The following is a 15,369-nucleotide window of genomic DNA, read 5'->3' as shown; positions in this document are numbered from 1 at the left end:
TTTAAATGACTCATAATTTAATCCTCCATTTTATTAGAAAAATAAATCTGCACATTTCTAGTTTTATCGCTGGACGGAGGGGTGTAAAAATGTATTCTGTAAATAAACTAGGAAGTTAAGCCGTCAGTAAAAATGTGCTTTATTTCCTTGGAGATGTAAATGAACAAATAACAAAGTGTTATTTGTCCTTTACAAGTTGACCGGGTTCAACGGTATTATGAAAGGTGTTGGACGAGAAGAAACTGGTCAGTTCAGCAGTCTAATAATTAAAACAAAATAAAAGCAAGTGAGAAAGAAGACTATAAAAAATGTCAAACACAATACGATACAACTCTAAAACTATATTAAAATGTGCAAATATAGTGGCAATTGTAACTGTATGGAATGTGTATGTATAAGTTATTCAGGTAAAGTACATGTACGTCAAATCCCGTACATGCCTTTACGTACGCAGAGCGACAGCCAATAGGAACTCAGATGCAAATGAGGTTTAAAGCTCTAGTCAGGAACCGGAGTTTCGCGCGTAGATGCTCTGCAGCTCCGTGTGTGTGTTGGTCTGCGGCGCTGGCCCCTGCTCTATCGGACAAACAAGAACATGAGACGTCGGCCCCGCAGCAGGAGTCAAACCCAAGGAACAAGATGATCAAGCAGAGTCCCTGGGCCCCGGAAGGCTCCGACGGTGCAGAGGAGAGCTCCACCGCCGGGACCCTCACCCCGCAGACCACCCTGGACCAGGCCGCCTACGTGGAGCCGCAGGACGGCCTGAAGTTCCCTGTGCCTCCCGGGCCCTCCAGCACCACCACGACAACCGGCCCAGGGCAGCAGCCATGTCAACACGAACAAGCCCAGGTACGAGCAAGTAACCGAGCACAGCTGTAAATGTATATAATAACTCTAGGGAGGGGCTACTGCTAAAATCATTAACAAGATAAACGTGCCTATTCCCTCAATGTCAGCCATGTTGCATTGTTTACATCACACAGCCTGTTGTAACGCACCGGGCATGTTCTTCTTTATGCAGTCTGTATTATAAAATACATGTTTGAAGGCTTGTTACCAGTTCTTCATGTCAAATTAGCCATATTTACTTGGTATGTTTTCGCCATTCGTCACAAACTGTTTCACGCCACAGCACCGGAAACTCCAAACGTCCCTTCAAAATAAAAAAAAAGTTTGTTTAAAGGGATAGTTCACCCCCCCACAAAAAGAATATTCATTCATTATCTATTGATCAATCAATCAATCAATCAATCAATCAATCAAATTGTATTTGTATAGCCCATATTCATAAATTACATCCTCTGTCCTTAAACCTCAGCAAGAGTAAGGAAAAACTACTAAAAACCCTTTTAACAGGGTAAAAATACGTAGAAACCTCAGAGAAAGCCACATGTGAGGGATCCCTCTCCCAGGACGGACAGAAGTGCAATAGATGTCAAGTGCAAGAAAACATAATCAAGATTAAAGTTTTTAGCAGCATTGATGAGGGTAAACATCTTGAAGGATAGCTTCAATACTATATGTCAATCTATATCTACTCACCACAATGCTGATGGAGGGGTAGGTGAGGTGTCTGAGTCCTCTGAAGACCTTTCCTGGTCACTCCACACAGACACCATGGTCAAGAAGGCTTGTCAGTGTCCATTTCCGCAAACTTCCATTGCTGCACCACTGCAAACTTGCTGACAGGCTGCATTATGGTCTGGTATGGGGAACCGTTCAGCTCGCAGCTGCAAATCACTACAGAGAGTGGTAGAGGCGGTTCAACACATTTCAGGAAACGCTCCAGGCCTTTCAGGACATCCACCAACAGCGGTGTCTGTGGAAGCCTTCCAGCATTCAGACTGATCTCTCTGTTAGCATCTAGCAAATGGTGCAGGAGCAGGGATTTAAGGAAAGTAATGACCTCTGGAAAATGTACAATAATATATATGTACATATGCAGTATACACATGTCACTTTCTAGTATTATAAAATTGTAATTACATTTTATATTGAGCTATTCTTACTTTATTTATTGAAAAGGTAGGGCTTTTATGATGCGCCAAATCCAAGATTTGGTTCGGACCTTGGTTTTTGTGCCACGGCTCGGTTCATACCTCTTTTATGGTTTGAATGGGGTGTAATTTTTGAGTCAGAAAAAGCGGGAGATCCTCTCCGACCTCCACGCTCTGAAGATACTTGTCCCTTCTATGTTGATTCAGCTCTTGCGGGTTGTGATGGACTGGACACATTTCACGACCCCGTCTGGACTGCGGTTTTGTTAACAGCCGTACTAAATATACTAAATATATATAATTACTCTTATCGCATTGCTGACCAGGCCTGTCTTTGCTGTTCAACTAATTTCATTGTTTAATGTTGTTGACCCTGTGTTAACTTACACAAGACAAATACAACTTGAATCCAAGCAATTGTATCAGGTGTTAATCAGTCACTACCTGGAATTCGCCCAATGATGAGTATGTTTGATGGATGGTGGATCGTGGTGGCAGCTGATCGTGGATGATGATTAATTTACAACAAGACTGTAACATACGATACGACTAATCACATACTCTACCCCTGCTGACAATGATTCCTCAATTCATTCACAGCTCTTTCAGTTCATTACTGTTGTTTTGTTGATGTTCTGAGTTACACAAAACATCTATTGCAATTCTGTCCGTCCTGGGAGAAGGAATACTCATATGTGATTCTCTCTGAGGTTTCTAAATTTCCCCCCTGTTTATAGTTATTTTTTTGGTGGTTCTTCCTTTTCCTCTTGTTAAAGATTAAGGTCAGAGGATGTCACGCCATGTTAAACCATATGGGACACATTATAGTTTGTGAATATTGGCTGCGCAAATACAACTTTAAAGTTGATTGAAATTGAATGTCATCTAATACATTTTAGCCCTGGCCACTGTAGCTCAAATTATATTATATTGGGTTTAACGTTATGGCTATAATTATATCTCTTGGTTGGATTTATGTTGTCTGAGAAGTGTCTGTTTTGGTGACATGCTTTTATTTTGAAGGTGAAGTTACAGTCGTGTATTTCCTGACTTTACTTACTTAAGCAGACTGAACCATGTAATGTAATGTTCAGCCACAAGCTAATGAGTGTGGAGGCCTTGGATCAGCATGGCAGGGGGATGGGGGGGTGGGGGGTTGTTGCTTCCCTGCAGAGTGAGGTGAGCTACTGTCCCATCCCCCAGGTAACGACACACCAAACATTTAACTTAACAACACCCTCCGTGCTTCTCATTTGAACACCAATAATCAAGTTTTGCCCATATTTTACATATAGTTTACACCAATAGAAATTTAACCAAAGCACCACACTTGATTAAAGAGAGAACAAATACAGTCCAGATAGAAGATAAAATACAAATCAAAAATTGTATTTTAGTTATAAAGCATATTTCACAGAGGTAGAATCAAGGTGCTGTACAGGAACATTAAAAACATACAAAATGAGCTGGAAACAGAGTAACATCAGGAAGCAACAGTTTAAAGCAAATATGAGATGAAAATTAAGTAGAATAAAAGAAGTTAGGTAAAAAAATGACAAATCTGTGTGGAAATTACAAACAAGTTGAAAGACATAATACAAACAAAAAGACTAGAATTGTGTACCACAAGCAGACCCCTAGCCAGTGATCTCAGGGGTCGCGTACAAGCACTCAACAGACTTCTATCTCAGTTCTTCTAATTCTCCCGCTTTTCCTTAGGTTTTATTAAGTCAACCTCCGTCACACATACATTTATTGAAGGTATTGTAGGGCTAGCTGATAGAAAGAATTCACCATCTATTTTTCTCTAAGATAGAGCAATTGCCCTCCTTTCCTGCAGGAGTCCAAAGTCAGCTTAAGTTACCAGTTTTGAATTAGTCCTTTTGAAATATAGCAAGAAGACACAACTTTGCTTGATCATTCCTGCAATCACAAATATATTCTCAACAACCAGACTGCATATGTTTAAATATAATGGATTGGAGAGAAGATTATAATGTATTATGGCCGTGTGAGCCACAGGACTTGATGACATAGTTGCAATGCAACATTTTAGTGTAGATGTATTGTAATACCAACCATTTTGTGTATAGTTGAGGTATGTTCTGATGTCTCACAAGCTGTGCAAATTCTCTCTCTCAGGCAAAGATAAGAATGGAACTGGAAGTCGGTGAGCCCCAGGATGAAGGCGGGACTGCCAAAGCCATAATGCCCACGGCCTCTCTTTGCAACACAGGAAAACGGAAACGCTTTAGACCTGGTATGACCATCTGATCTTAGTGGTTCATCTTTTTTGTGTTTACCCACCTTTTTATGAAAAAACATGTAGACCCACTGATATTGTGTATACGTGTTAAATGAGTGATATTTTTTCTTAAATTTGTTAAATATTTCTTCATAGTTTGCTTGCTCTTTTTTTTATCTCTTTCTCACTCATGCTGAAATCTTGTTATCAGACATATATGTTAACAAAAACGGTGTTAAAATAGCATTATTTGGTCTTCGCAAACAGAACTGATGTACGTATGTATTTGCATATGTATTGTCTTAAAAGAAAAAATCGCAAATTTCCTCCCATTTTTACAGGTTCCTCCCCAGATCCCCTAACAGGCGATATGAGGTGCCGCAATGACACCTCACTCTCTTTGCTGACACGGAGGTTTATAGAACTGCTAAAGGAGTCCTCCAATGGCGTGATCAACCTAAACTCAGTCACCCTTCAGCTCAATGTCGCCAAGAGGCGTATCTACGATATCACCAACGTCCTTGAGGGGATCCAGATCATCAGAAAGAAGTCCAAAAACTATTTTGAGTGGATGTAAGTATGACTGGATGTTGTAGGAATTGTATTTAGGAAAGGAGCTTTTTGCACTGAAAGCGCATATGCGCACATTTTGCTTATTTGTCTTGGTTATTATTTAGAATGATTCAACATAATAGTCAGATATAATGTGTTGATGTTTGTCGTGGCGTTCATCCTGTATTGCTGCTTGAATGTGTGTGCGTAGGTGTTCTCCAATCAGTAGGGAAGATGCTGAAGAAATGGAGGCTCTCAGTGAGCAGGAGAGGAAGCTGGACGAGGCGATTGAAATCTGTATGTTCAAAGTTCAGCAGATGTGGGCGAACGGGAAAAATCAGAAATATCCTTTGTGAACTCGGCTTCATTGCCTCCGCCAAGATGGTTATCTTTTCACCCCTATCTCTTTTTTTGTTTGTAGGTTTGTTTGTAAGCAAGATTACACAAAAAGAACAGTGGATTCCAAGAAACTTGTTGCAGGGATGTGGTAATGGGTCAGGGAAGATCCCATCTAACTTCAGTGCAGATCAGGATCAGTGGGGGGATTAAGGACATTTGTTTTCACTTCCTTTTACACTGTGAGATTGGGTGTTTTCTGCTGACGGCCCTGTCTGGCCTTGGTGGCAGTATATGCTCGATTTCATGACATTTTCATAGTGTGTGTCGAAAAGTCCAGATTTTCCATTATCCAGCATGTTGCATTTGAGGTGTTTCTAGAGCTTTATGTATGTTTATCATTCTTCAAACTAAAAGATCAGATACATTTCTGTTACGCAAATGTATTAAGGATGCACACCCGAGACCCGTAAATACAAATCCTCATCCATTTTTGTACATGAAGCCTATTTTAATCTTCATTTATTCCAAAATGATAAATAAAAACACCAAAGCCTCTGATTTGAGAGGCTGGAACCTAACAACAAAATTATTAAAAACATATCGACTAATTGACGAACTATATAATATTTTTTACAAGGTTGTGACTTTCAATGTGAGCCCATTGGTCTGTGATAAAGAGCTCTATATTGTAATCACTTTTTGCGACGTTTCTACAGTTAGACGGTCATTGAATGTCCCTTTCTGTTTATAAAAACACTTTGATGATCATCCTTGACCTTATGGAAAACATTTGCCTATTTGACGCATGAGGATGTTCAGATGATCCCAAGTCTGAAAACACAGACTGTGATTGTGATCAAAGCTCCTCCAGAGACAAAACTGGAGGTCCCACATCCAGAGGAGGTAGGTTTCTCACCATATGAGGAGTTCACTTTTCTCTTTTCTAATTTGTCCTTATTTTGAGTGGAACCATGGCTGTGGTTTCAAATGTGCCTTAAACTTAATTATTTGAACTCCTCCTGGAGCAGTTCAGAAACATTTAGTGAAAAATCCCTGTTTGCTTGCATTGTGTTTCAGAGGCTCCAGGTCCACCTCCGAAGCACCCGGGGGCCCATTGATGTGCTCGTCTGCTCCGATGACCCCAACTCTTCGGCCGGCAGAGATGTCTCTGTGGCCAATGACAGCCACTCAAAGTTGTCCACCACCCATGTGTCTTCCAAACGTGAGTCTTACACTTACAGGTCCTGTGGACCATCTCACTGATTACTCATGCAAAGGGGGACTGAACTGCCACAGAAAATACCCATGAGCCTTTGCCCATCCATGGGATCTTTTTATATGATGATGTATTTAATTATAACCTTACTGTTAGATGGCTGGTTCACATTTATTTTGCGTTTTTTACACCATCATTGCTCATGCTTTTACCACCTACTCATGTTTCCTTATCCGCACTCCCATTATCTTTCCAGATGATGCTAACAATTCACCCGGAATCAATAGTCTCTGCAAAACGCCGTCCGATCCGACACAACGTTCATCACCGGTTACTGGTGCCCCCACCTCCCGCTCGCCCACCTCCCTCACCTCCTTACGACCCCCCTCGGAAGACCCGCAGAGCTTTGTCACTCGCGCCTCACCCGTGGCCTTCTCTGTTGATGGGGAGCAGTTCCTCGTGAGCCTGGCTGACGACGAGGGCATCACTGACCACTTCTCCTCCGTTGACCAGGGGTAATTTCCAGTGAAGATGCCCCTTGTCTGAGCAGCTGTTCTTATTGAAATAATCAATAATCGGGGCGGCAGTGGATACCTTCACACAAACGGGATATCGCAGGGCATTCTAATGAAAGTACAGCTCTGAATATGATTTTTGTAAATACATATCTAAATTAACCTATCCTGGACAATGTAACTCTGGTTTACTCACACTCAGGTATCTGGTAGATGCAACACAAAAAACATTACAGCAGAGCTCTATTGCAATCACCCTATTTTTCTGAATACTAAGGTAGACGTCCTTGCCACTTGTGGACTTAAAGGAAACTGTGGATCAAAGTTCCTGTTGTGAACATGACGGAGCTTTCTTGACACAGCCAGGAGATTCAACCGTCCGTTTGGCCTCATTATCTGCCGAGATTCCTGTTTAAAACTCCTAGCCCTTTGTTGGACTTGAAGCAATAAGTTCCCCAGTGGATGGTGATTGTGCAGACCACAACTGCACATTTAATAATTTCCTTTTTTTCACCTTATTTTGAGACTGCTGCTGAAGAAAAATTACATTTCTGTGCCTCATTCCCAAGGGTTAGTCCCTCATCGCTTTGAGGAAGGCTGCAGCTCTAACAACTGAAGTGATGCCGCATGTCGGAACAATACACCTGGTATTGGATTCATTTTATATCACTGACAAACTGTATGTAATGGGGATCAGTCATTTATAAGGTGTTGGATTGGTGCTTTCCTGTCAGCTATGCAAGACAATCTACAGCATAGCTCAGTCTGTCTGACTTTTGGCTTCACAGTTCCTTAGGGCATTTCCCAAAGTTTGACATTATTCATTTTGAGTTCATGATTTGATCGCAGCACTGTGTCAAGGACATTATGTCAACGCTTCTTTTGTATTTAGTCTATTTCACATTACACAATGTTCAGCCCGATCGGCCAGTTGCTGATCGGTTTTGCAAGTGGCCGACAAACACTTTCGATCGGCAGTCTGCAATCGCTATGTGTGAACTCCTCAAAGACGCGACTATAGAGACCTGCTGAGGCATCTCAGACTCTGATGCCTTTTTATAGATGTCATTTCCAGATCAGCAGGAGTTTGGGATGTGCTCGGTTAGTTTTCTCTTGGCCTCAGATGACTTCGGACAGAAAATGTGGCCAAAGCTGTTCTCTACTCTTTACAACTGAACCGTTTCATTGCCTTCACTGCCTTGACACAGAAGAGCAGGAGATCCACAGGGATCAGCGTGTCTCCTTGTGTATGTTTTCGTGATTTAGATATAGTTTCCGGATCAGTCGGGAGTTCCTCCTGAACTCACAATTACTGCAAGATCTCAGATTACAAGACAGTCATGTTGTGTGAACTACCAAGTGAGGCAAGTTATTTTCTGAGGTACAGATGCAGCCTGTCATCAACCCTGTGGCTGTTGATAAACACAACATTATTTGGCTACACTTTGACTTGGTACCAACTTAACTGAGAAATCTCCTTTCTGTAGAAAAACCTGTCCGTGATCATATTGCCAAATCAACCTTGGATAGTGAAAGGTTCCTGTTGAAATTTGAAGTGACCTTTAAGGCTTAAGCTTCTCCTTGTAGCGCTGCTTAACATTTTTTTTTGAAAACTACAGGAAAATAAATCTATAAACTTATGAAAATGTTGTCATTTATCTTTAAAACCTACTTCAGAAAGAGCCAGACCTTTGTTGTAGAGCTGAAATAATATCAGAAAACCTCTCTACAACCATTTTCTTAATATTTAGAATTTAATTTAATAATAAAAAAAAAAAAATTCTAAATATTTGCTGGTCCGAGCTTCTTAAATATGAAGATGTTTTACTTTTAGGAACATATATGAGACATATCTGGATCAGGTAAATTATAGCAGGGAACAACAAAAAATAATTTGATCTATGATACAAATAATTGTTGGGTGCCAGCTTACTGTCATGTTTACAGTTATTAGAAATTGACTAGTTCACACTTGGAATCGCTGGACCATATGTTGAAGTTCAAGCCGGTTAAAGAATGATCGACTGCACTGGTGGGTTTGTGTGTGATGTCATTAAGAAAATGAACACAGGGCAGGTTTTAGCATTCTTGAGAATTCAACACTAAAAGTCTCATGTTGGCATGTTGTGTTTTTTTTAACCTGCTCTTTAGAGCTTCCAGGTCATCGATCTTCTTATTTACAATCTTTGTTAATCTCAGTTGACAGAGTTTGCATCACGAGTGCTGTGCGCCAAAGTTGTGCCCAAGGACCTTGAGGGCTAAATGGCTGTTATGTGAAGGTAAACATGAGTTCACACTGTATATTCACTTATTGTTACTTGTATTTCAGCAGTTACCTATAAAGACAATGATAATGAGGTGATTCATGTTCTCAGAGTTGAGGTATAACAATAGTTATTACAATATAAAAAAGGTTGAATGTATATGATATATTGCTTATGCATTGTGTAAACACAGTGTGGAGGTACAACACATCTACCTCAGATTTATAAAATGTTTTTTCTGTTTGTCGACTGTTTGTCATTCTCAGCTCATAAATAAATCGAGATAATTATCAATATTGACTGATTTTTATGTTTTATATATTTGACTAAGCTACATTGACCTGTGGTTTGAAATACAGTTTGACCTGGTACCATTGACCCCACACAGCATAGGTCACAGCTTTGTCATATGCATATCAAGAAAACAATGTATCAACAGCTGTGATTGGCTCAGTGATATATGATTGTGAGGCTATGGTTTGAAAAATTGATTGTCATTGTTTCATATTTATATAATTTGTCATTTGGTTTTTGCCATCATATAGTAAATCTTTAAACAACTTGAACTACGGTTTTAATTAAGTCGTCCATGATACAGTTAAATTGCAAGGAAGACAGTAATTGTTTCTAGATGTTTCTACTCTAATATTTAAATTAATAAATTGAGTAATCTTCAGCATTTGACTCGAGTAGATATTATAGCTTTGTTCCACCGTGTGTTAGTGTGTGTGAATATGTTGCAGCCTCCAGTTTCTCTCCTCACTGGCCTGCTGCAAGAACAGCCATCATGTCATGTGCTCAGTGTTTACAGCACTACATCATTAAAAAACAACAACATTCAGAACCCATCCACTGTGAACTGTACCTGAATCCAGTGTAGCTCTTATGGAGACACTAGGAGGCAGTGTGATCCCACTGAATCCCTCATCCTCGCTCAAAAGCTTGTGCTGGTTTGTAAAGCTGACTGAGTTTGAACCTGTTATGTATGTGGCATCAAGTAGAAATGACCTAATGTCCGACCCAGCCCACCGTTAAGATGCTTAACCTTTGCAATTGCATCTGTTGCTAAAGTGAAAAAAACCTAATCCTCAATCCAGTGTATGGAAATAAGTTGGAGAATGTTTTCACAGGGGTCCAAGTTCCTTGTAAAGGAAAAAAATACCCTTTTTCCAAATGAACTCTCTTGTGTAGGATTTACTTTAAGCCACAAAAAAAACTTCACCAAAAATAAGATTAAGAGAAATGACGAAATATAAATAGAATAGAAATGATATATACAGTGTGAGCAGAATATTGCACATAAACATCATCGTCCCGTCAGTCAGACAGACAATGAAATGGTGGTGTGATGGTTTCCGCCTTCATTCAAGTGAAGCCCACTCTGACAGTCAGACAATAATTGTGGCAGCGATTCCATTATAACAGCTTATTTATCATCTTTTTGATTATAAGCTCAGATCAATGTACGAAATCAAAAATATGTTTATAGAATCTGTCTTCATACCTTTATCTAAGGCTGAGAAAAGACCTGTTTAAACCACAAATGAGCAGAGATCTAACGATCAAAGGTTTCAAACTCAGTCTTATTGTCTGAGTGATTCCTGAGACGTCCATATAAAACCAGACATCACAGACTTGCCTCTCTAGTCAGGCTGGTTGTCATCAGAAAAGCAGCCTTGTTTTTACAAGGAGGGGAAGAAGATGTTTTTTTTAGCTGCTACAAAAACAACGATTTTAAGCACGCAGACAAACATCTGACATAATATTGAAGAAAAAATTTGTCAATTTATTTGTTTGTTTGTGGACAGTAGTCTTGAGCCTATAAGGCACTTACACTCCCTCAGTCCAACCATGTGCAGATTAGGGTTAGTTTGATTGGAGACTCTAAGTTGTCTCTGTATGTTGACCCTGTGATCCGCTGGTGACCTCTCCGGTCTTTCACCCCAGCTGGGATTGGCTCGAGCTCCACCCACGACCCTGAAAAGGAAAAGCTGTATAGAGGATGGATACATTTTATTGAATGATTTAGTCAAATCCGATGATTTGAAGTCATGTAAATGTGAAATATACATGGCAAATTATTTGGGGATGTATGTAAACTCTCTGTTGCCTCTTTATTTCTATGTATGTGCTCATATGGAAACTTTCTCTTGCTCCAATTCAGATTCATTCCAGTGTCCCTGCTTCTCTTTGTCTGAGCCTCAGCATCGTAGAAAAACACATCAGTGCCCTCAACATGATGATGTAATCTGCGGACAGACTGCTGCACCCAGACCCGTCCATAGATGGCAGTGTTGCACCTCAAACCCCCACGTAAACCCTGTCAACCCAGTTGCCTGTAAACAGTGGCACACTCACTCTGAGTTCATGGAGAGTCACTGGATCACTGCAATTATTGATTCATGTGTCTTTCTGTTGTTTTTTTTTGTCCTCCCTGTGCCACAAAGATGTTGCACGTGGAAGAAAAACAAAGTGAATATTGAATTGGGTCATATCGAGTTAGGACTGACGTAAGCACACTCTAATCTCAAGAGGGCTCAGTTAAAGATCGGCCAATATAGCTGTCAATCAGCCGATCAATCGGTCAATGAAGTTTCATTTTTAAAGTGCTTTTCTCTGTCACCTAGGAGGGTTTTTTTCCGCACCTAACAAAATAAACAGATGGCGAGGCCTAAAGGGGCATATAGGACTAAGTCACCACTTAAGGTTTGGCCCCTGAGGGGATTTAGGAGTGACTCGGAGCAAGTGCAATCCACTCTACAAGTGTAGGATGATAGTCTTGTCCTGCTGTCCCACCCGTCCCCGAAACACAGCGCTGGTTTCTACACTCCACTCACTACAGTCAGGCTGTTTCGACTGCTGTAATTCACTGAGGCAGGGAAAGGGAGCGAGCGAGAGAGAACAAAATATGAGAGAGGGTTAAAGAGGGAGCATGAAAGTGAGAGGGAGAGAGAGCATACTACTCTTCAGCCATTGGCTGCCGAGAGCACGCCGTCTTTTTGCGTCGCGCCCTCCCAGCCAATCGGCTGCCTTTGCCATATTTTGGGATTTATGAATGAAATGAATAGTGAGAGAGCAGGACAGGAGTAGTTTGAATCATCACCCGCAGCTCACGGAGCACTGAGTATACTCTGAAGAGGAAGGTGCGCTTGTTTGCTGCGCGGGGCCCTCTGGATACAAAGACGAGGATCAACCGATGATCACGGCAGGACGTGCACAGTAGCACCTGCAGGCACCTCCACCTGTCTTTTCTATCACACCAAGGAGTAGCTGCACTTTCTCCAACACGTTTCAGTGCAGACGTGTGGTCTGATCCACACTGCTGGACTCAGACGTAGAGGATCTGCTTCGCCGGTTTGACCGTCTCATACCTCCGTAGCTGCAATTACCGACCTCACAGACACAGTTTCTGAGTTGGTGAATGTATGTGCAGTTTAAATATACTATTAACTGATTCTGTTTGTAGGTCCTGTCTAGTGTTGATTTTAGGTCTGAGCCTTTTCAAGCAATGCCACCATCGAGATAAAAACCTCTGTGACAAAGCTCTGTGTTGTGTATTAGTGAAGTAAAAGGCAGATGTAGATTCTTATCAGTCTTGGCAGCAGCTTTATATCAAGACAAATTCAACACACGCTGCTTCATACAATTATTTTTGCTACACATTCAGTCTCGTCCACATCATGCATTCACTGACCAGGTGAGAAACCATCCCATTGTCGTCTGGCCCAAAAAACCCACTGACATCTGGCTCATGTCTGTAATGTGAACGGATACAAACGGCTGTCATTCGCGGGTCAAATGACACAGACGCAGGTTTTTTAACGGCTGTGATCGACAGCGATGGAAACATGACACCCTGCTGTATTTATTTTGGCTGCTCAGATGCCAACGCTGCACTTTTTCTGCAGGATGTTATGAAGTGCAGTGAAATACCACGTACAATGCCATAAACAATAGTGTACTTATGTTTACATCTTGGGAACAATGTGCAACAGCATTTTCTTTGTACCTTGCACAATGCAACACTGATAAGACAGTGAGGTGAGAGAACCTCCCCGGGGGGGTGAACAGAGGCAAACTCCTCCACTGTGAACGGCAGAGTAATGAACTATTTTAGTGTTTTTAACAATCCTCATATAACTGCTATCTTTGACTTTTCTCCCAGGGTTTTCAATTCCTCACTCACCTGCTGCCATCACTTTGCATCTACAGACAAATGCGACACCATGACTGATTACGAGGAGACCATTAGAAAGTGTGCGCTCCATTTGAATCACCGCGGCCTCTCGCCCCTCTCCATGGAGGCAGCTGAACACTTTCCTGAATATGCATTTGGCAAGTGCTCATCCGATCTATCACTCAGACCTGCTGTCCTGTCGCTCGCTCTGCATGCATCTGTTCAGACATCACTGTCTAAAACTGTCATTAAAACTATAGGTCTGGACAGCATCTTGGCCATCTGTGACTCAGCTGCGGAAGGACGCTGGAGCGTCAATCTGTCAGAGAGGCGAGGGAGTGTCTCTGTGGGGAAACTGTGTGGCGTCGGAAATGTAAAAGGGGATTGTCAGGCTTAAACGGGGTTCATTAAATCATGTGGGTCCGCAGGCATGTTCCCTGCACTTCTTTCCTGTCAAAGTCTCTAAATGATACAAAATGAGAACAATGGTTTTACTAAACATTTTAGCTTCTTGACGGACCAGTTGTAAGTTGATCTGTGCATCTTTGCCGAATAGACGGCAAAGGTAAAGCGGGTTGTCCACTAATCTTGGGTTTTGTGATTTGATCCTTTGCTCCTCGGTTTACCAAGTTGATGTGTCCTCGGTCAAGGTACAGAGGTGCCTGCACTGTCAGGGTATTGATGTGAGTGGACTGCTTTGAGTGGACAATAAGATGATTAAAAGTCCCTTTACAGTAAGTTCACACAGTTCATTTAGAAGTAGGGTTGCAAAGGGGCGGAAAGTTTCCGGTAAATGTCCAGAATATTTCCGGAAACTTTCCATGGGAAGTTAAGCTCGGGAATTTTGGAAAAAAAAAAAAAATTACGCAATTTAAACGCTGAGTAATAAATACATCATTCAAAACTCTGTTTTAAAGATGTATGGATTGGAACACACTCTGCACGTTGAATTTCAACCCTGCACTGTGCATTCTATTTCTATTCATTTATCTATCAATTGTAAAATATTTTTCAAGACCATTCCAATTGTTTGGTTAACTATTTAAATCTCTGGCATTGCATTAGTGTTTTTTTTTCTCATCTTATTCTACAGAACAATGCCTAGTGCACTATCTCTTGTGTCAAGACATTTCACCCCAACCAATAAAGAAGGAAAGGCTGTGTACATTTGCAAATACTATCCAAAGACCTATGTTAAGAAGGACACATAGTCACAAGCATATAGTCAAGTGCCCAGCGTTTCCTAAGGGCTCAAATCAGCCTATGACAAAACAAAATGTTTATATTTATGTCTGTATATGACAAGGTAAATACAGTTAGTATAAATTACCCAAAACATTTGCAGTTAATTCCCATTAATTCCTGTATATTCCCGTTAATTCCCATGGAAAGTTTCCAACTTTGAATATTCCCGGAATTTTGCAACCCTATTTAGGAGGCACACCTGTTTTATCGAAGTCTCCTAACCGTCTGCTGATCGCGGCTCTTTTACGTTGTTCATTTTTCCGACAGAAGGAAGTCAAATACAAGCGGATGGTGATGCACGGCTGAATAGCATTTTTCTATTTTGTTCTGTCAGGCTCTCCGTACTGTCAAAGGTCAGCGATGTCAGGTGGGTTTTGTCATGTTTAAGTTTGCCAATGTGCATGTTGATAATCCCCAATGTTTAGCAAAGGAACATCATTTATGTTGCTAGGTCTCATCTTTTCAAATGCTGGCGCGAGCAGGCTTGAAGGCACATAGTCAACAAAAGGTCAAACAAAACACATATTAGGTAAAAGTCTCAAACTTCCGAGGAAATGGTCAAATGCATGGTTGTGAAAGGGCATGAAAAGGATGTCTTGTTTTCTTTTCTTCTCAGAGCACATCTTCTTCATACTTCTCTGTAGAGACAGCCAAGGTCACATCAGGACACTGTTGATCTGTTTTTTTCCTTCTCGAACAAACAAACTTCACCTCAGTACACATTATCTAAGGTTACATTCTCGTGACTCAGTCTTTAGCCGCTCCACTTCAGTGGGTGGCCTTGGTTGAATCACGAGCGAACCTCCTCCCTGGGTTACC

General features: G+C 41.2%; 1 protein-coding gene across 1 annotated transcript; it reads left to right on the top strand.

Moving 5' to 3' along the window:
- The first annotated feature begins 540 nt into the window (after nucleotides 1-540).
- Nucleotides 541-9,422, top strand: e2f3 (E2F transcription factor 3). Its single transcript, XM_062410317.1, has 7 exons — nucleotides 541-849; nucleotides 4,140-4,257; nucleotides 4,584-4,815; nucleotides 5,006-5,146; nucleotides 5,922-6,036; nucleotides 6,211-6,355; nucleotides 6,606-9,422. The coding sequence occupies exons 1-7, from the start codon at nucleotides 640-642 to the stop codon at nucleotides 6,866-6,868; spliced, it is 1,224 nt and encodes a 407-aa protein (XP_062266301.1). The 5' UTR covers nucleotides 541-639; the 3' UTR covers nucleotides 6,869-9,422.
- Nucleotides 9,423-15,369: the final 5,947 nt, after the last annotated feature.

Source organism: Platichthys flesus, chromosome 17 (assembly GCF_949316205.1).
Source record: "Platichthys flesus chromosome 17, fPlaFle2.1, whole genome shotgun sequence".
Classification (NCBI taxonomy): Eukaryota; Metazoa; Chordata; class Actinopteri; order Pleuronectiformes; family Pleuronectidae; genus Platichthys; species Platichthys flesus.
The sequence above is the reverse complement of the archived record's forward strand: the minus strand, read 5'-3'. Positions and strand labels throughout refer to the sequence as shown.